Below are 21873 nucleotides of genomic sequence, written 5' to 3' on the forward strand. Positions count from 1 at the left end.
TTTAAAAAAAAATTTAAAAATCCCTTCTACAGTGATCTAGTTCTGATACTTAAACATTTAAATTTGTTCACTAATTTGATGACTGTTGATGGCAGTAGCCCCATTCTACCCGTCTGAGAGGAAGAAACATCTTCCAGAAACAATTTGCTGATAAGGAGCTGGGGTGTACACATTTACAACACTTTTTGCTACAAAGAGAACTATTTCATGGTCTGTGTGGAACCCGAGACTTAAAAATCCTTCAAACCAACACTCCCTATCAAATCACCAAATGAACAAACACCTTAAGTCTCAGTGACAGCTGCTTTGTTTCTGAACTCTGTACACCAGAAAAAACCCTGAAGGTGTGCATTAGGAAAGGATTGAAAGGGACACAAAATTATGTTTTAATGAAAAAGAGCTTCAACTTTGACCACAGGGCTCAAACAGCCTTTCTATAGTATGTGGCCATGTCACCAGTATTTAGCTGCCCTCATGGAAAAAATTCCTTCACTGTTAGGGTCATGGATTAGTGTCAAATAAATGCTTTGTCCATCTCAACTAGGAGAGTTCTGCTGTATAATAACTACCAAGGGTTATAAAGGAACACCCTTGGATGATTTTAAGATGATTTATGAGAAAATTGAGTATATGCCACTTGAATAGCTAAGCTGAGTTTCCCCAGACAGTAAGAGCCTTTGCTTGCTCCTGAACAGGTTTGTTTAGACAAACTGTCTCACTGTGCACCTCTCTTGCTGAGCAGCCAGCTCAGCACTCTGTCAGCTGGCACCTGGATCCAACAGACAGATGGACGGACGGACAGAGCACCCTCCTCTCCCCGTGCCAGGCGTTCAAACACTGCTCATGTCTGTGCAAGGAATGCAACGCTGAGTGCCTCAAACATGATCCAGGAATGGTCAGGGCTGCTGATCAGCAGAGCTACTGCCAGCTCTGAATTCATCACAGCTTCCAGAGTCCCATCAAACTGCATCCTTCATCTGTCCCAGGATTCTGCTGGAGTCATTAACTGAAGGGATTGCTCTCAGCATTTGTAATTGGATGTACGACATTTCACAGGCATAGCTACGCAGACTTAACTGGCATGTTTTTAAACTACTCTTCATTCAAATTATTATTTTTTAGCCTCTAAGAAGTGATATTTTATAGCAGCAGGAAAGCAGCTTGGAAAAAAGAGTGAACTGGCCATTTGAAATTAACACAGGCATTTGTTTCTCTTGTGAAGAATGACATTCTACTAGCAGGAAGAATTAATTTAAATTAAAATCCAGCTGATGGCAAAACCATTTCAAACTAAGGCCAAAAGTGACATCTTTAAGATTATATGAAGGCTCCCACTTCAGGAGGATTGAATGGTTCACTCCAGAGAAGGGACTGCAATCTGTCTTTCACCCAAATGCCATTCCCCAGCCATGAAATTTCCTGTCTTGTGTCTTGCCAGCCAGATCCCAATCATTAGTCAGTATTGTTAATTTTGTTTAAAACAGAAATAGGTGTACACACAGTCTGGCTTACAAAACAGCAACTTGCTCAGGCACATAAAAAATATATTTATTAAGCATGTACAAGGGGAAATTGGAAATACAGTGGACATTTTTTAATCCTGTGCTGTATTGGCTTTTTGTGGCCATATTTTGGTAGTAGGGGGGATACAGTTTGGCTTCTCTGATGGAGATTTGGGTTTATTCCTCATTATCCTGCTCTCATTTGATTGGCAATAAGCTAATTTCCCCAGGTTGTGTCTGTTTTTCCTGTGATGGTAACTGGTGAGTGATCTCTCCCCACAAGCCTTTTGTTGTATTTTCCCTTTCCAGTCCAGCTGAGGAGCTGCTTCCTGGGCACCCTGGAGTCCAGGTAGGGTCAACCCTTCAGATTGGAAAAAAAGACACCTTCTTTTTTTAGGTTTTTTTTTACTTTTTTTTTTCTTTTCTGTTTTAGTGAATGGGCCCACAAGGTGAAGGCAATCATTATGCTTTAAAGGATCAAATTAGAGGCACAGAGGGTGTCAGTAACCAGGAGGGCCTGGGACTCTGGAAAGAGCAGGAGAACTACCAGTGAGTCACTGATCTCAGAGATCAGTGCAGATCACTAATTACAGAAGCAAGGAACAGCAGAAGCCCACTGCATCACCAGCTATTCCTCTGAACAATACATGTGCAGTTTCAATGAAGTTTCAAGTCTAGTTTCAACTAGAGTTTTCTAGTGATTTATTTGTTTTAAATGCTGGTCCTGTTAGGGATTTCAGCACTTTTCTTGTCGACCTATAAAAGACAGCAAAACATTTTATTACTTGGAAACCTCTATGAATACTTGAGCTCCAGCTCAAAACATAGAATAGATTTCTTTGAGTAGAGAATATCACACAGAATAATATATATATCTTTTCAATATTTTCATGCTTAGCATATTTTAGCAATAGCCAAAACATTATTTTAGTCAAAAATATAAAACACTGCATCACATGAGCTACTCTGAAGAAATTAACTCTATTGCAGCCAGACACAGTGCAAAGTGAAAACATCTGACTATTAACCAGATGTCCACAGAGTGCTAAGCTTTGCAAGAAATTAAAAACATGAGAAAGTGGTATAAACTTTAAAACTATAGAAATATCTCAGAAGCATTAAAAAAACAGGTAAGTAATTTCAAGTTGGAAAATACACGGATAAAAGGAAAAAAAACCCTAACCTGTATGTACTAGGTAAAATGTCAAACACTAAGTGAGAAGAATCTGCAGCCAAAGCTTCTTGTGAATTTTAGCCATCTATTTTGAACTGTCTCTGACATGCAGAAGCAGGTATTACATTTCTGGAAGATTCAAAGACCTTCAATAAAATCTTCCATCCAGCTCTAGGAAAATTTGCAACAGTGGATTCAAGAAAAAAAATTACTGGTAAAATGATGGGTTCTAAATTGACTCTTAGAGTACAAGAAAGATCTGTCTGTATTTCTAAATACTTCCCTAAAAACCTAAGTTTAATAGTAAGCAGGAGTCAGAAAAAATCAACCATAATATAAACGAATAATATATTTTTTTCATATATTAAGCAAAGAGTAGAACAGCAAAAAAACACCTCATGCAATGGTATGAAGCAGGAGGGCTCTGCAGAGGGATCTGGACAGGCTGGATCAATGGACTGAGGCCAATTGTGTGAGGTCCCATAAGTCAAAGTGCCAGGTCCTGCCCTTGGGTCACAACTGCTCCATGGTGTGCTCCAGGCTGGGGGCAGAGGGGCTGGAAAACTGCCTGGCAGAAAGGGACCTGGAGCTGTGGGTCAACAGTGGCTGAACATGAACCAGAATGTGCCCAGGTGGGCAAGAAGGCAAATGTCACCTTGGCACCTTGACACATTATTAAAATTAATGTGGCCAGCAGGACCAGGGCAGGGACTGTCCCCGTGTACTCAGTCCTGGTGAGGTCACACCCCAAATCCTGCACTCAGTTTTGGGCTCTTCACTACAAGAAGGACATTGAGAGACTGGAGCAGGTAAAGAGAAGGGCGATGGAGCTGGGGAAGGATCTGGAGCACAAGTCTGGTGAGGAGCAGCTGAGGGAGCTGGGGGTGCTCACCCTGGAGCAGAGGATCCAGGGGACCCTTATCACTCTCTACAGCTGCCTGACAGGAGGCTGTAGCCAGGTGGAGTTTGCCTCTTCTCCCAGGTAACAAGAAGACAGGATGGCTTCAAGTTGTGCCAGAGGAGGTTTAGATTGGATATTAGGAAAATTTCTTCACTGAAAAGGTGATCAACCATCAGAACAGGCTGTGCAAGGAAGCAGTGGACTCAGCATCCCTGGAAGTGTTCACAAGGTCTGTGGCTGTGACACTTGGGGACATGGTTTAGTGGTGAACATGGTCATGCTGAGTTAACAGCTGGACTCAATGACTTTGGGTGTCTTTTTCAAACTTAGTGATTATGTGATTATGCAAAAGGTTATGGTGAACATTATAGAGACTGTTATAGAGAACCCTAGGCAGAGAACACACTGTTCATGCCCATTCCACAGTGTTTTCAGCTACTGACTGTATTCACACTTTCTTAGAGGAAAATTGCAATGCACATGCTACTTTCATCTACATATTCAAAAACTGAAAAGTTGTCTCAACCAGTTCATATGGTAAAGCCAGAAGTGAAAAGTTTTCCTGGGATGGGACAGTAATCAGTAGACAGTTGAGGACTGAATTTCACAGATGTATTCCAAGGAAGAATTATGTTTTCAGGATAAAACCAGCCTCCAACATCTTCACAGTCAAGATAAAAAGCTTCCAAAAATTGGAACCCTTGTTTTGGTGACCCCAAGTGATTTGCTGCTTGACTGACTTTACTTGACCATTTTGCTTTCACCAGAGAATAAACAAAAAATGTTTCATCTGCCCAAAACTGAGGCTATTTTCTTTATAAGGAAGGAAAAGGATGAGCAATTTAGTTTGGAAAATTTGCAGTCTATTTTGTAGTGAAACCAAAGAAGATAAGATTTACGAGCTCTAATGAGCGAACAGGTCAAGAAGAGGTAATTTGAGTTTATACTTTGACCTGAGAGTTTATTTTAAAAGGACATTAGAAAAGGTGACATTTCTAAAATAATGCAAATATTAACACTGGACCTAGCACATACAAACAGCAGAGGGCATGGACACTTGGGATGTCAGAGGTGAGACAGCTGGAGTAATTGTCATTTTGCATAGTTGAAAAATTCTGCCACTGATGACAGTAAAATAGAGCCAGGTACTTTATGAAAGCAAGAGTTTCTCTGCTCTATCAACATATTTTAAGCTTGTTTTAATTAAGCTTTGCCACAGAAGTTAAATTCTATATATATGTGAAAGTAAAACAGTCATACTAGTTGAGTATAATCACAACAGACTGGAAAGAGTAACAGAAAACTGCAAAAAAAAAAAATCAGTGGCAAATTTTGTCTACAAGCAGAATCCACAATATCATACTGAGCAACTGTAACAAAAGCAAAACCTGAATTTTACCAATAACACAAAACTCACATAAAGTTAAGGTAATTTGGACTAAGCCATTGTTTTGTATGTGTGTGACATTGACCTTAGGGAAAAGTTAAATAGGCAGGTAGAGGAGATATTACTGTACATCCCTTCAACTACTCTATTCTGAACAAATATTCACTGTTGTCTTTTTAAGCAGATTGGGGTTCAATGCCCCAGGCCAATGAGTGTTTAAGAAACCATTTGGACAATGCCCTTAGCAGCAGCTTTTACTGCTGCTCAGCCCTGAATTGGTCAGGCAGTTGGACAAGATGGTCATTGTAGGTCCCTTACAACTGAAAATAACTCCATTCTGCTCTGTTCTATGCTAAAAATTTGAGAGGTTGAATATATCCAAATCAATCTTAAAGCTAAATTTAAACACTGGACTCTCTTGTGCTAATCATTCACATAAAGCTTTGTTTGAGTTGGACATTATTTTTTATACAGTGAAAGAAGCCATCCAGAAAAGCAAACTCTATCAAAAGAAGAGACCAGAACTCAGGTTTCTGAAGACATGGGATAGAAGCCCCTGCACAGGATCATCCTTCCTCACCTATGTGTGATACTCACCTGCAGGGCCTATACCCCTTCTCACTCAAAAACTACACTCCACTTTGTGAGAAACAGAATAGTTGCTATGAAGAACAAGCATTTCAGGTAGTTGTAAGACAATCATTACTGTAATAAACATTTTGACCATTTTGAAAGAAGTTTAAACACCTCGTCTAAGTTCAAATTTGCTTTTTTGTGTTACAAGGAACAGACAACTCCACTCCATTTAAAGCCAGCACTGGGGATTCCAAGCCAGGTCTCATGGTGGGAACACACTGTCCCGCAACCTGCTTCAGATATTTCTGCTGGATGTTTTCTTACCTCCATCTCCTTCTTCTTCTCCTTCATTTAGAACAATAATGCAGATGTGTTTAGTCAGCTGACGTGTGTTGGAGAATTTCCGATTGCATTTCCTGCACTCCAGGCTGCCTGGTGAGACTTCAGATGGTTCTGGGCCTTCTTCTGCCCCAGCTGGAGTCTCTTTGCTTGGAACAGGGTTATTTTCTGCCACATCTTCATCCACACAAAACTTCTTAGTGGATCCTTTTGGTCTGCCCCTTTTCCTCTTTGCTACAAGAAACTCTAGAAAAGAAAATTAAAGTTAAAAGTAAAGTACAATTAAATTCCACGGCTAATTATCTAATATCCCTCTGATCTTTGAAAAATAGGCGCCTTAAATGAAGTTTGAGGGGAGGTATCCCAAAAGCTTAAAAAGGGTTAGCATCACAAAAACTTAATTTCAAGCAGTGGTATTTGCTGGCATTTCTGGTAGCTGCAAAGCAATAACATTTGTGTTACTGAGATCAGCAGATGTCAAAGTGCCACAGTTTTACTTAATTACATTGCAAGCACTGTATTAGCACATGTACTCTACAAAATTGCTCTACTGTGTTTCAACACTACAAAACGCCTTTTAATTTAAATAATTTTCAAATAAATTATCCAGATATTGAGATGTAATCAGAAAAAACAATGTATGTTTAAGAACCAAAATCTCACTGTCCTTTTAGCAGAGTGAACAATTATTCCCTAATATTTTCTGTGGTTCTTGATTGTCAGCATTTTCTAGCCAAAAGCTGGCATAAAAAATTGTTGGTAACAAATTAATTCCAGAAGTCATGCAAAAAAATTTTTCCTGAATTAAAACTGGAAGTCATCCACAGCTCCTAATAAATACAATACAATTTTACATTTCCTTATTTCTGTAGAGGAAATACTGATGAAATCTATGACATGCAGTGCACAGAAATGCATGTCAATTATATTTCCTGCTCAAGATTCCTCTCATCACTGCTGTACTGATAAATTGAGATTGACAATGTAGAAGTCTAAAAAACCACAAAAAGAGAGACTATTAAAAAAAAGCCAAGCCACAAAAATTTTACAAGGACAGGTGCTGAAAGACCTTATTGAATTGGTTGATTTAGAGGATATGGAAAAATAAATTACCTAAGGAATCTTAAAGGAAGACGATGCAGGAGAACAGAAGAAGGTAGCATCATGTTATTTATAACCTAGTCAGCATTCCCCTAAAACATACCAGGCAAACAAAACCCCACACTCAGAGAGCACAGCTTTGAGTTAACCATGTAATTACTATCAGATGAAAAAAGAAAGCATTCTGTCGTCTTACAGGAGTGACTGAATACCTGTCTGCTTAAATAAAAGTACTAAAACTGCCAAAAAAACCTTACTGTGAGAATAGATAAAATAGGAGAATAGTTTCCCATAACTTTTTGCAGCTCTCCATCAGTGTCCTGTACTTTCATGCTACTCTAAGAAAAGTAGTTTTGTCAACTTCAGCCAAAAAAGAAGGGGTGATTTCAGTGCTCTCAAAACTTCTCTTTGTTACCATTCATGTTATTTTCATATCCATCCAACACAGCCATCAGTATTTAAATTGAAGAAATTAACAAACAATTAAAACAAACCCAACAACAATGATCAAAGATCAACGAACAATGATCATCAACCCATCAAAAGGCCACAGTTTGCTAACTGGCCAACATGAGGAATACCCATGTGGATGCTGGTCAGACTACTACAAAATAGTTAAATCCAAGGCTTGGAAGAATACAACCACCATATTCTCTGTGTATTACATTCTTTTCATTCCTTTACAATGCAATCATCAGGTTTCCTAACAAAAAGAAATTAAGAAAAACCAGGTCAAAGAGATGCCTCTTCCTGACTGTTTTAGTGAAAATTTAATGAAAAACAGAACAGCACTTTCACATTAAGATAGAAGTTGAAACAAAATCTTGCATGCAAGTAGAAATATGAAAATGCTCCTTTAGATGGCTGGTGAGAGACTCTCTGCTATGGCTTACAAAATTGCAGTTCTCATCACTGTGATTACTAATGATGTGGCAAATAAACAAAGAACGTGAAAATATTAGAAATGTTTGTAAATGTGTCCAGCAGCAGAAGAATTACGTCAGTTCTCTACCAGGTAAAAGGTTCGGTGGCAAGAGGGAGGCAGCAACAACACAGGAACAGGAGGGCTCATGTGAGCAACTGAAACATCACCAGAACTTCTGAGGTTTATCACAGCCATTTCTTTTCCTTGCTCCTTGGTTTCCTTTTTCCAAAACAGAACTTATCTCAAGCTACTTTGAGTTAATCATGTCAGAACTAATTTTTTAATGATGCACATAACCACAAATTCCAGCTGTCTCTCTACCCAGCTTGCCCCCAGTGAGCTCTTCACATTGCAGTATACAAATTCCAGCTCAAACCACATAAGATCAACAGCACACATTAATTTAATAGCAGAACATTGTCATTCATCTGCCAGTACATAACCAAGTTAATAAAATATTGCTTGTTAGAAAAAAGAATCTATTTAACTGCTAAAAATAAAGTAGTATATTAAATAAATAATAAACCCCCCCAACATTTATTTCAAGGATGCTTAGTCATAAATAGAAGTTTTAAACTGGTCATTAAAAAGATTTTGAATTAAGATCCTGTTCCCTCAAGAACAACTTAGCTGTTTCTGGGGATTTTGCACTCATTATAGACTGACTGGAACCAATCTTTACGCTCACTGCTATTGGATGAGGAAGGGCAATATCCAGGGAAGACATTATGTGCTATGCTGTATAATTATGTACTCAAAGGCATTAAAAAGACACTTTAAAAAGAGAGTAATGAAATAAACTGCGTGTCTATTTTTATACTGTTCCTTCATAGGAATTGTTCACATAAGCTTGTCCAAATAAACCTATTTAATACAAAAAGTTTGTCAGAAGTCACAAAATGCTTGTTGAAACGTCACTTAAACCTTCTGACCATATTTTAACAGGCATTATGCAACATGAATCCTTCCTCAAATGTCAGCATAAAAATCTTACACTTCATCAGTTACAACAACACATGGCCATATTCAGACTCTTTTGCACACAGTGTCACAGAAATGCACCCATATAAATCTCACCCCCAGCCTTATTTTATTAGAGTTCTGTGTTTGTATCACCTGCAACACCTCCTGTCCCCCAGGTGTGAATGCAGCTCTGGCTGCACCCTGTGGTGAGGCAAGGATGAGGCTGATGCACCCACTGTGGTTCTACGTGCCCTTAATGCTGCACTCCCTGGAGGAAATGATGATACTCAGCCTGTAACTTTCTTTGAGGTTTCGTAACAGAGACATACATTCCATAATCCAGATACAGCCCAAGCTAAACAACATCCCATCAGGTAATAACAGTATGAATAGATGCTGTCCCACAAATCCTCACCAGTCTGACTAAGCAGAAGCAAAAGAAAGCTGAGTTTTGACAAGAACTGTGATGGAAATGGAGATCATTGTGAAGAATTACAAAAAGCCCTAGGCTAAACTGGAGTATGAATGACTACAGCTACCAGGTAAATAAATACCTGTCATTTCCCAAAACAAAGATGCCACATTCCAGGGCTGGACAAAATGGGACCTGTGCATAGATGTATAAGAGCAACATCTCCCTGGTATCCTTGGTCCCACTTGATAAAAAAATTTTAACATCATTGTGCCAAAATATTTAGAACAAATCAACTCTAAACAGATCATGGCTTAATGACGGGAAAGTGGTGTGACAAAACAAAATTCAGCAGAGAGCACTGTAAATAAAATAACACCAGAGTAATAAACACATATGCCTAGCACTTTACTTGTCCCCAGTACTTATAAAATCATTAATTCATTACTCAGGCAGAACAAAGAGCTCAATTAGCAACTCAGCATTTGCTCTTCTATGCCAATTGTGGGGTAGCTACAGTATTTACCAATAATTGGACAAGAAATTACACTTTCAAAGGACAAAAAGATGTTCATCTATTAGTCACCAAGTACTAAAAGTTGTAATTTCTAAGACTGTCATTCACCAATTACTTCTCCTTTCAGTGACAATAATGAGTTACTACAAAGACTGTTTTATTGAGAAATAATTGTATACTACAAACTTTCTAAGTTTTATTTGCTGCAGATTCCAGAGCAGGAGGGAATAATTGATGCTTTGAAAGAAGAACTCTTTCTAAATCCTATGTTCAACTGTAGAATACTGTATTTTTTTAAGTAAAACACAAAATATTTCAATGGGACTTCAGAACTCTCTTCTCCAATCAATGTGTCTGATGGGAAAGGAGAAATGCTAAAGAATGCCTAGAACATGACTTGAAAACTATGGAAAAGTAATTTACCTTGACATTCTTACTGACAGCAGATGGCAAAGAGTTGGGCTACATAACCTGAAAAAGGTGGCACCATATGAGCCCATCAGATGAATAAAGCTACTCACCAAGACTAAGAAAGGTAAAGTATGAATATGTAACTTAAGAATGTTGTATTTTACATAAGATTTGCAGAGTTCTTTTCTTAAAAGCTAATTATGTCTAATTTCTGTTGCTGCAGATCATAATGGTAATTACAAACTATCCTCATAAATGTACAATGCATGCTGAACACATACAATTCAGGAAAGTGCAGATACTCCTGACAAAAATGCAAAGAGAAGTTTACAGAAGAGCCTTTTTACTAAAATTAATAAGAATATGTTACAAGGTACCAGTCTCACTGTGCTCAGAAACATACATAGTGGAGGGATAACAGGAAACAAAGACTTGAGAAAGGAAAATGGATTCTGCATGCCCAAGGAATTAATTCTGTGCTACAAAAATAAAGTTAGAATGACATTTTGAAAACTGATTTGAAATTTATTCATCATCTTCTGATACACTGGTAATTTTGGGCATTTGAAATAATACTCTGGTTATATTTTTCCTCACCAGCCACCTGAGGAGGCAGCAGCTCTAGTGAAATACTCAGTGACCATTATTAGAAATATCTTCTTACACTGATGAAGTTAATATAACTGCTGGTAAATAAGCAAAGAAACATCACATACATATGTTAACAACAAAAAAATTCTTGAACGTATGGTATTAGAGGGTGGTTGATTTATAAGTACATAGGTTTTAAAATCCAGAAATTATAATGACTGAAAAATCCTAGTATTTGTGTTAAATAATAGGTTTGCTAGCAATATAAATCTATTACTCAGTAAGGATATAAAAGAAGATAAAAAGTCTGAATTATTTTGTACCCATTGCTAATATTCCAAAGGATGGAAATTACGATCAGTTAAAAATGGAATGGAATGAATGTAACTTCTTCCATTGCACAATAAAACTTTTATGTGTGACTAATTCAACCTCTGATTGCTTTATTTACCAGCATCTCTATCAAAACACAGTTATAAATTATTAATTGTGCCACTTCCTTTTTGGAATAGAACGATTAACATCACCTGAATCACAACAAACAAGTTAGACAACTCAAAAAGGACACCTAAGCCTCAAGACACACCTTCATCCATGTGTCCTGATTGCTGTTCACTGCTGCTAGACAATCTTCCCACTGCTACTACAGAGCTCAGATTAAAGCTGTAGGAAGCAAACTTTGCTATAGTTGACATTGAAAATTAATGAACCAATGCCATCATTCCCTAAGACACGTTGAGTTTATCTGTATCTGCCATGAGACCTATTCTGTGCTGAATGAAATTTGGGGTGACAGTTGCACAGTGCTTATTATAAAAACCAACTATGGAAACCATTCTATACACAATGAAGAGTCATCAAACCAGAGGTTTTATTAAAAAAATATGTAACACTGAAAATTACATTTCTCTCAATTTCTGAATGTACCTTCTCCATCTTTGCTTGTGTTTGTGGGTACTGTTAGAGGTTGGAGAGGAATAATGATGTCATCCACACCAGTCCCTTCTTCTGTGTGTTTCTCGGAGACATGAGACAACAGCTCGGACTTATTTGGTGAAAATAAGTTACAAAGCTTACACATGAAGATGGAATTGAGCTCTGAAAAAACAAGTTTAAAAACAAGGAATTAGCATTTTCAAATGTAACTTATTTATGTTACCATGAGTTACTGGGATTTCAGTTCAATCAACATAGTAACTATAATAGTTACTTAAGACACATAACAGGCAGCAATGAGGTGAAATTATGAAAGTTTTACCACTAAATGAACATGTCCATAATATATCCCCAAATGAATTAATTTAAAAACTGGGTAAACTCCTAGCTAGATCCTCACAGGGCAAAAAATTTCTTCTGGCTAAAAGCTTAGAAATGTTTTAACATGACACAAAAGGAAGAAAAACAATTGAAGACCTTTTTCCCCTTCCAACCTGAAACATCATTATAATTTTATATATTTTCAAACATATGTAAAATTATATGTATGACATGACATCCTCATCAAGTTCCATGAAAAATTCCTGTTGATTTAAGAAAAACAAACAAAAACAAACTAAAACCTTTCAAAGCAGCAGGAGCAAATGAAGAATGTCATTAAAACACCCCCTGGTCAATGCTTTAAACAGAAATTTGACACAACGTTTTAGGCAAAGCTTTATGGTTTTTTTTTTAATTCACAGGTACTTGAAATATGATGTGAAAGCAAAGTGTCAAGAAAGTAAATAACAATAAAGAAGGATTAATATAATCCCAGATTTTAAAAAGACAGAGATTTTAGCCAGAGAAATTCAGAGGACTTCTCTTTTCTAACACTGCTGTCTTTTGGTTTAATGGTTGATTTTTGAAGAGTCCCTACTCCCTTCAGGTTCCAATGAAAGAAAAAAAACAACCAAGAACCAACTTTAACAGCACACTTGTTCTCCAGCTACATGTATGAAGCTCTGGTCCAGAGACTGGTTTCAATTGCTACTCTCCCTCCACCTCCCTATGGAAAATTAGGAACATAAACCCACTGAAACCAAACTGGAACAAGCAGCACTTTTGAGGTACAAGTCAAACCAGAGATCACTGAGTAACTACAGAAATAAAGTGATAGTTTGTGAATTTTGGGATGAATCTGGTGGTAAGAGAACAGGGAAGATGTATTTTGGGACCTATTTTTAAAACAAACCTAAGCACTCCCCAGTTGAACCTTATTCTACCTCTTTCATGACACACTAATTATATAATTCACCCCACTAAAACAAAAAAATCTATATTTAAGGTGTCCTGAAAGTTAAGAACAGCAGAGGTGTCCCTTTTACAGGTATTTGCCTTTGAAACATAACAAAAGCACAGCTCAAAACTAACAGGCAGGCTGTGCCTTCATCTCTTCCAAAACATCTCTGAAAAAACAACTCCAATACTGCTCCTGTTCCTCAAAATATCCTGTTATTACACACAAGCAGCTATGTAAGTGTATGGTACAATCAACGTGCTCTTGGGAGCTCAGCTGGGCTCCTTCTCAGGCCTTCTGCTGTCTTGAGCACACAGATATTTCTGTTTTGATTGTAGTATGTTGAAATGTTCCTTTGAACTAGTTCTGCCCTAATTAGCATTATTGTTTTGTTGTTGGTTTGTTGTTTTTTTTTTAAAGGGCATGAAGCCTGTTACTGACCCAGCAGATAACAACTCTTCTCTTTAAATGCAAATGCAAAATAAAACCTATGAACATTTATCTAAACATTTAACCAATTCAAATTCCACGATTTATCTGACATTTCTGTTTTCAGGTTTTATTTGTCACTGTTTCTGCTTCCTCACCTGCTGGCTGTTTTCCCTAGAAGTTTAGGCTCAGTGTTTTGTCTCTTGTCTCTCCGTTCAACAGCTGCAGTCAGTACTCACACACCACTTTATCTCTCACTCCTCCCAGTGAGGACTTGGGGAGGGGCAGAAGAGCAACGAGGGTGCCCAGAAGCCTCTGTGGGTGTTTAAGGCGTTTGATTAGCAAGGCCAGCCAAAGCCAGGAGCGCACAGCCCAGGCGGCAGAGCACAGTGAGTGCACTCAAGGTGCAGGAAGCACCAGGAGAACACACAGAAGATGCACGAGCTTCACTCAGAGGTGAGATGGAAACCAGAGTAAAGAAATAATTATTTTAGGAAGAATGTCTGCAAAAGGAGGTCAGAGAGCAGAGGATAAACTCTGCTGATCACCAGACTAAGCAAGTATGGAATAAGCAAACAATAATTGATTATGCAGTTGCTAATTAGGCAGTGTAGCGATAAAGCAATGAATTATAGTCAATTAAGTACAAAAATCAAATAAGGAGTAAGTTAATTAACTATGCATGGAATCAATGACTAATTAGTGAATAATTAATTATGTAGGAAATCAACTGAGCAATTAATTAGGCAGCAATTAAATACGCAGAGAAAGAAAAGAACAGTAATCAAGTATGCAGGTACACAAACATCAGGAAATTCAGCCAAAATCAATCTGGGACATTCTGTTCACTAAACATGTTTGTGGTAATTCATTATCTTCAGTTTCCCCTATAAACTGTGCTAAATATACACTGAAATAAATAATACCAATAATTTTCTCCTTAACTGACTATGTGGAAAATTGAGCTATAATGTAAGCAAAGCCTTTTTTTTCTAATTCTTCCAAAACCCTCAGCATATTGCTTAATTAGTAGGGTTTTTTTTCTTCACACTAAGCATATCTACAGCAAAGGGAGTTTAAAAAATGGATTACTAAAAACAAAGAGCAAGATGCAGACTAGGGAGCAGATTCCCTGATTCCCAATCCCCTTCACAAAGCATAAAACAATATCTGCCCTATTTTGCTTTAAAGCTGGAGTGGGGAAGGGGAAAGGGGCAAGAAAGAAGCACTTATCTTGGAAAGATCATTGAAATTAACAGTACTTAAGGGAATCAAGGAATATATTATTGTCATATGTACTTTTAACCAGTGCATGACAAAAGCTAGTGCAAAATGAATTTTACCTAACCAAAAAATTTAATTTTGCATAAAAAGAAGTCTCAGCATTGCATATTAATAACTACTTTTACAAGACACACAGGGCAAGGATGAATCTGTATTTATGTACCCTAAATTATCCTAATGGATCCAAAACTTTTCACCTTTCATTTCAAAGCAGGCAAGAGTTAACAACTTCTTTAAGTGCCTTTAAAGTTCAGGAGCTGTTAAAAGGAATTAGAATTCCACAATTAAATACAAAAAATAAAAAATCACTGGGTATTTGTTGGCCTGTGTAAAAAGTTGATAGGATCAATAATTTTGCATCTGGTCAACCTCCCTAAAATACACAGCAAGTTCTAAATATGAATAATTACTTATTTCTTTCTAAACTTACTACAGAGCTGAAACAAACTTTGTTGCCGCATCACCATCAAATTCTTAACAGGAAATTTTTGCAATTAAAAATCATATTAAACAGGCTAAGACTTCATCTTGTTGGGCTTTTTGTTTGGGTTTTTTTTCCCTCTTTCTGCTGTTTCTGTACAGATATCAAGTACAATAAAAAGTGGGAAAAGTGGGCACAGCTACTCCAATCAAATTATTTGTTTTGTAAAAGAACTTTTTGCACACAAATGTTGAGCATGCAAGACATTAAGTGCCTAAGAACAATAAACAAGACTTTTTCTATTTAGGTAGAAGCAATGAAATGTGAAGCAATGAAATGTAAAAAGCCAATAACTTTTGTTTAAGACAAGCAACACTATTTCTTAGTAATAAAACATTTCAACTGAACAAAAAGTATGGGCAAATACAGGAGAAGAAATTATGATATCCTGTACTACAGTCAAATACTTCAAAAATATTTTACTTATCAGATCTTACTCCTCTGAGCATGTTAGAGGCTTTTCATTTTCAAAGCCATTTCAAACATCCAAAATTTTCACAAACATGTTACACTGTATCTCTGATTTTTATTGCTTCACCTCCAGGATACTTGTTTGTTGGTTTTGTGATCTTTTTGTAGGGTTTCTTTTGCTACTGTTGTTGTTTTACTTAAAATATACTTTCTATAGACCACGTAATATTTTAATCATTATTATCACAAAGATGCTGGTATGAACTAATTTTATTTCTTAAAGAAAAAACTACAGAAATCAGTGCTGGTTTCTGGCTATTTTCTCTAATTTGATTCATCAAGAAATTAATACCCAGTATTACAGCACATCTCTGAATCAAAAGCATTGTCCTTGGTAAATGTTAAAGAAAAAAGAATATATAAAGTCTATAAAACAAACTATTTTCTACCATTAGAAGAGCCACACCACACAAACCCTGTGCTCAAAACTAACAAATCAACCATACTAGAAGTGTCAGCTGGAGAATCAAAAGCTATTTTAGGGCTTCCTTAATCTGAATTTGGGCAATTCTAAACAGTAAGCAAGAGTTTTTTACTTCACCAGCACAAAATGACTGGTGAGACAAAACCAGCCATGCAGAAAGCATCCGATCAAACAAGAGGAGCCCCTGACTATGACTGTTCTCGCTCTCAGCTGCTAACTAAAATCAGGGCAATTTAATTATCATTAGTTAAGTGCCACAAACTTTATTTTAACATTAAGGAAGACTGCTACAGCAATGTCAGTACAGGATGCATTCCTGCAAACACTAAAAAATGATGGCTAAAATCAATCTCATTTAATACGGTTTTAGGAAAACCTAGTCATTCACATTCACCATATTTCCTAGCCAGGCTGTAAATGAGGTTTACTCAATAACCTACAACTGTAGAGGCTCTCAGATACTGCAAACAAGACTAAATTACACTGAAGCTTGTGAATGTTTATGATTAAGAAATAATATATTTTAACATCTCCACCATTCCTGTGAGTGTGGTGAGGCACTGGCACAGGTTGCCCAGAGAAGCTGTGGATGCCTGATCCCTGGAAGTGTGCAAGGCCAGGCTGGACGGGACCCTGAGCAATTTGGTCTAGTGGAAGGTGTCCCTGGCCATGGCACGGTGGAGGACTTGAGTGATGTTTAAGGTCCCTTCCAACCCAAACCATTCTGTAATTCTGTGATCTATATAGTACAAATATACTAGGACTGAAAAACAAAAGCACACTAGTCAAGGTGCCTGGGGTATGAATTCAACATGGTTCCATTGTGAGCAGAACTAAGCTGGCAGCTTTGTATCTAACTAAGAGAAAATTCAAAGTTGAGAAATAAAAATGGAGGAGCATCAGGTGTATCCAAGCAAAAATTTAAGGAAGTATGAAAATGGTTTTAAATTAAGACTGAAGGGTAAGTAACAGGTGCAAAAGACTACAAAGATGAAGGTGATTTAGTTTGCAGCAGTAAAAATTAGAGACTACTTACAAATGAAGGACAACATAGAAATTAGTACTTTTTTACAGAAAATAACAAAACAATGTCTTAGGTTTGTTTTTGTAGTTGCTTTGTAATAAATAAACCTAACTGGCTGCAAACAAGGATTACTGACATTCATGCACTCAAACAAGTTTCTGATACTCATTGTTGTAATGCCAGTGGGTTACTACCATTACCAAAATATTGAGGACAAAGTAGGATGCATTATTTTTAAAAATAAGGCCTTTTAGAAGCAGCTTAGGGTCAAATCTGATTAACAGGCTATTTTAACAAGTAGCAAAATTCCTGAGGAATTTAAATACAGTGTAAGGACTACACAAAAACAACAACCTTGACCACAGGGGTACCAATGACTGTGGCACACTGGAGGGGATAAAAGAGGTTACAAAGCCAGAAACAATATATTGTAGGCTTTAATTAGCCTTATGCAGAGTGGCTAAATGTCAGGTCAGGACAGGATGCCAAGATTAAATGTTTGGACACCATTAATGACTGTTTCACCCAGCAAGCAGACAGGGAAACCACTTGAGGAGAAACAGTTCTTGACTTTATCAGAAGTAAAACACAGGACCCTTTTCAAAGTGACATTATTTGAGAGTTACTCTATAACCATGATTAAAGTACTACTCAAAAGCCCTCTTAAAAGAGTGATAAAGAACCAAATGTTTATGCTTCACTTCAACAATGCAAACTATATAAAGATAAAAAGCATCTTTAACAAAACAAACCACAAAAAGGACTAAAATGTTCCAAGACAAGTTAAATCCTTGAAAGCAGCATGAAGGCTATTTAAAAGCATCATATTTGATGCTAATCATCAAAGAAGGTTTTAGAAATGGGAAGGAAAAATCTAGCACAGCTAAATAGCAGTGAAATGAACTTTCAGTAGAAGAAAACATCTTCATGGGAGTTTCATAAAATGAGGAAAGCAAAAGAAGATTTAAATCGTGTCCAGTTTAAGGTAAAAAAAACCCAAAAACTAGTGAGGCATGTCATTAAGGGTAATTTTAGCAACTTAAAAATAAAAAGCAGAATGCAGCAACATTTTAAAAACATCTCAACAGTAACAGGCCTGCCCAAGAGTCTGTGCAATAAAAAGCAATCTGTATAGGGACAAGACCCTTCAAAAGAAGGTGAGTCCATAGAAAAATAAGTTTTTTAATTTGCTGTCATTTTTTAATGGTTTGGAGAGGTTTCCTGTGAAAGATCTCTCAATTACAGCAAACACTTTAAAGACAAGGCTAATAACTGCACTCCTCAGAAACAAAACCTTAGAGCTAAAACAGACAGACCTAAAAAAGAGATGGCCGTATAATACAAAGGCCTATTAAAAAATAGAAAAGGTCTATATTGGGCTTACATCCTTGGATATTGTTCCTCTGCTGAAATAATAATAATCAATATCCTTAAAAGGTACAGAAATAAGGATGAACAAGAACAAACACAGCATGGTTCCATACATGAGCAGTTAAATAAATCAGATTTTTTTTTTTTTTTTTTTTTTTTTGGCCTGGAAGGATGTAACTGAAGACTGGAGAGAAGGCAAAGTGTAAAATAAGAAAAAAGCTGCCTGCCTTGCAGCTCATCTCTCCCTGCTGCTGCAGCTCCAAGGTGGGCACACATCCACTTGGTGTCCAGAAGTCTTAGAAGCTGACCAGGAAGCACCAGGCTGACAGAGACTGGCTGGGGCTCAGCACAGCCCATAAGAAGGTCTAAGTCCATATTCTGGACGAGTATCACCGTGTGCCTGCCCTGTTCTTACTCTTCTCTGTTTAAACATCCATTGCGTGCTGTTAGGCACATGAAATGTCAGGAGTGAAACAAAATTAAGATCCAAATAATTCAGTACTTTCTGACATCATATTTTGCACATCACAAAAAGAACACTGCATAATGTAGGCTTTAATGTAGCTCAGTTGTTCCAGCATTCAAAGAGCTTCCTTCCCCTGCCTGGGGTCCCAGAGGTGGGCACAGCCCTGCAGGTGGGGTCTCACCAGGGCAGAGCAGCCAGGCAGAATCCCCTCCCTCACCAGCCCAGGACATGTTTGGTTTCTGGGCTGCCAGAGCACGTTGCTGGGTCATGTCCAGCCTCTCACCCACCAGCACCCCAAGTCCTCCCCAGGGCTGCTCCATCCCTCCCCTGCCCAGTCTGGGTTTGTGCTTGGGATTGCCCCAGCCCCGGTGCAGGACCTGGAACTTGGCCCTGCTGAGCTCCCCAGGTTTCACCCAGGCCACCTCGGGCACTCTCACCTAAACCAAACACATTGTATTTAACCAGTCTGATACTGTATTTGTGAAAAGAAACTTGCATTTGAAACTCCTGGAGTTTAACTGAAGATGGCAAATAAAAGCACATGTATTTTTTTCTGTTTTACACACACCATCTTCACAAATGCTCCTAGAAAAAAAGTTAAATAAAGCTCTTTTAAAGAAGGCAACTGTCTCCACATATTTCTGTTGGCTAAAATATATAAAATTCATAACTTGGATATAACATGGATTTAACAGGATATTCAAATAACTAGGAAATTATTTTCAGTTTAGAATAATCACTTTACCAAACACAGAAACAGGATAGCTTTTCATCATTAAGGAAAAAAAAAGCCACAGTAGATACGTTTATAGCAAGACATTTTTATTTTCATGTTCTAAGATCTCCCTCATGTGGCTAAACACAACACTGCTTAAGGTTCCACTGAAATACACTAATGCACAATATCAAAATGTGTAAGGTGCACTACCCGACACCAAAATCACCCAGATCCCCTCAAAGCAGAAGCACAAACTACGTGATCAGTCAGCAACTTCAGGATGCACCATATGAAACACTCTGAACCAGATTTTTGGAAGCAGCCATAATGGAAAAGCATCTGAGGTCAGATACACCTCAGCAGCAGCAAAATCAAAAACTACTCAACACTCACGACAGCTCTGGGTTCAACCACACTCAGAACACTTTTTATTAAGACAAATGTGCTTGAATAAATTGAATTTATTAGTAGCACTAATTAGTAAGAGAATTATTTCTCACTGAAAATTGGATCCCAGGATAGAAAGCAGTCCTGAAATGTTTTAACAGTAGTCCATAATTGCCACAGCACCTGTCAGCTATTCTGCTACTCAGTTATCCTCCTGATAGTGCAATTCTCCTTGGCATGAAATCCTATTTCACAGAATCACAGAATAGATGGGGTTGGAAGGGTCCTCTGGAGATCATCTAGCCCAACCCTCCCACCAAAGCTGGATCACCTAGAGCAGGTGACACAGGAATGCATACAGGTGGATTTTGAATGTCTCCAGAAAAGGAGACTCCACAACTTCCCTCATCAAAGCTGGATCACGTAGAGCAGGTGACACAGGAATGCATACAGGTGGATTTTGAATGTCTCCAGAAAAGGAGACTCCACAACTTCCCTGGGCAACCTGTTCCAGCACCATCCTCAACATAAAGAGGTTCTTCTTCATGTTGCAGTTGAACTTTCTGAATTTTGAGAGTATGACTGCTACCCCTTAGTGGTGGTTTGAGCTGTAAAATATCCAACAATTCACAGGCCAGGTAGAAATAACTCAGGATTCTAAAAATTAAGAACTCAACTTGTGGAATGACAACCAGAAGCCAAACTTGAGTATACAGGGTAATTAACAGGCATTAAATTATTGCGACATCACTTCACAAACTCGTAGTGCAACAGCCCATAGGGATTGTGAAAGGCAGAAGGCACATCCACAGCACTCCCAGGGCTGCCACCTCTGAGTAACTTTGTTCACTGCTCCAGTGAAAGCCAGGCCAGTACAAGGCACACAAAGACCCGAGATTACAGCGCAGTGGAAACATCTTTAACACATCTTAAACATCTGCCTTCTGCAGCTGACTGGGGGACCTTGAGCTGTAAACACTATTTAGAGCGGCTGCCAGAGGAGCTCACGAGTGTTTCAAACCCAGGTGAGCACAGAATCATGGAATCAGAGCGTGGAAAGGGGTTGAACACACCTTAAAGATCATCCAGTCCCAACCTCCCTGCCATGGCCAAGGACACTTCGCCTCACACCAGGTTGCTCAAGGCTTTATCCCGCCTGGCTTTGAACACCGCCAGGCTTGGGGCAGCCACACCTTTCCTTGTCACCTTCTTCCGGTGTCTCACTACCGTCACAGTAAAGAATTTCTTCCTAATATCCAGACTAAAATTCCCCTCTTGCAGTTCGTACCCATTACTCCCTGTCCTATCACTGCAGTCCCTGATGAAGAGTCCCTCTCCGCCTTCCCTGCAGGCCCCTTCACATGCTCTGAGGTTGCTGTGGGGTCTCCACGCTTCCATTCGGCACCAGCAGCTGCTCCTTCCCAGCTGCTCCTGACCCGCTGCTAAGCGGTGAACTCAGGACGGGCAGCGGGGCACAGCAGGACTCCCAGGCTCGGGCTGCCCGAGCCCTCCTGCGGCTTCCCCACAGCCCCCCAGGCCGCCAGGCAGCGCGGGGCGATGGGCGCTGGGACGGCCGCCACCGAGGGAACTACTTGTCGTGCGGAAGGAGCGTTTGCACAGCTCCGCCGGAACTACTTCACTCCGCCCGCCGCGCGGGGATCCGTGCGCGCTCCCCCGCCCGCCCGGCCCCGCTCACCTGCAGCCGCCGCCTCCATCGCCGCGGGGGCCCAGCGGGACAGCGCTCCGGGGGCCGAGCGCGGCCCGCTTGGAAAACAGAGCGAGGGAAAAAGGAAGAAAAAAAAAA

The 21873-nt window shown here is 38.7% G+C and overlaps 1 protein-coding gene across 2 annotated transcripts in view; it reads right to left on the bottom strand.

Moving 5' to 3' along the window:
• ZFAT (zinc finger and AT-hook domain containing) overlaps positions 1-21873 on the bottom strand; it is a 76147-nt gene extending 54274 nt beyond the window's left edge. The window contains exons 1-3 of one of the 2 annotated variants that reach the window (XM_041479410.1): positions 21766-21873; positions 11727-11897; positions 5865-6125 (exon numbers count right to left, since the gene is read on the bottom strand). In XM_041479410.1, the coding sequence (XP_041335344.1) occupies positions 5865-6125; positions 11727-11897; positions 21766-21784 (451 nt within the window). In that variant the 5' untranslated portion in view covers positions 21785-21873. Of the gene's footprint in view, positions 1-5864; positions 6126-11726; positions 11898-21142; positions 21721-21765 lie in introns of those variants that run through there. The other variant, XM_041479411.1, reaches the window with a different exon arrangement.

This window comes from Pyrgilauda ruficollis, unplaced genomic scaffold (genome assembly GCF_017590135.1).
Source record: "Pyrgilauda ruficollis isolate IOZ18807 unplaced genomic scaffold, ASM1759013v1 scaffold48, whole genome shotgun sequence".
NCBI lineage: Eukaryota > Metazoa > Chordata > Aves > Passeriformes > Passeridae > Pyrgilauda > Pyrgilauda ruficollis.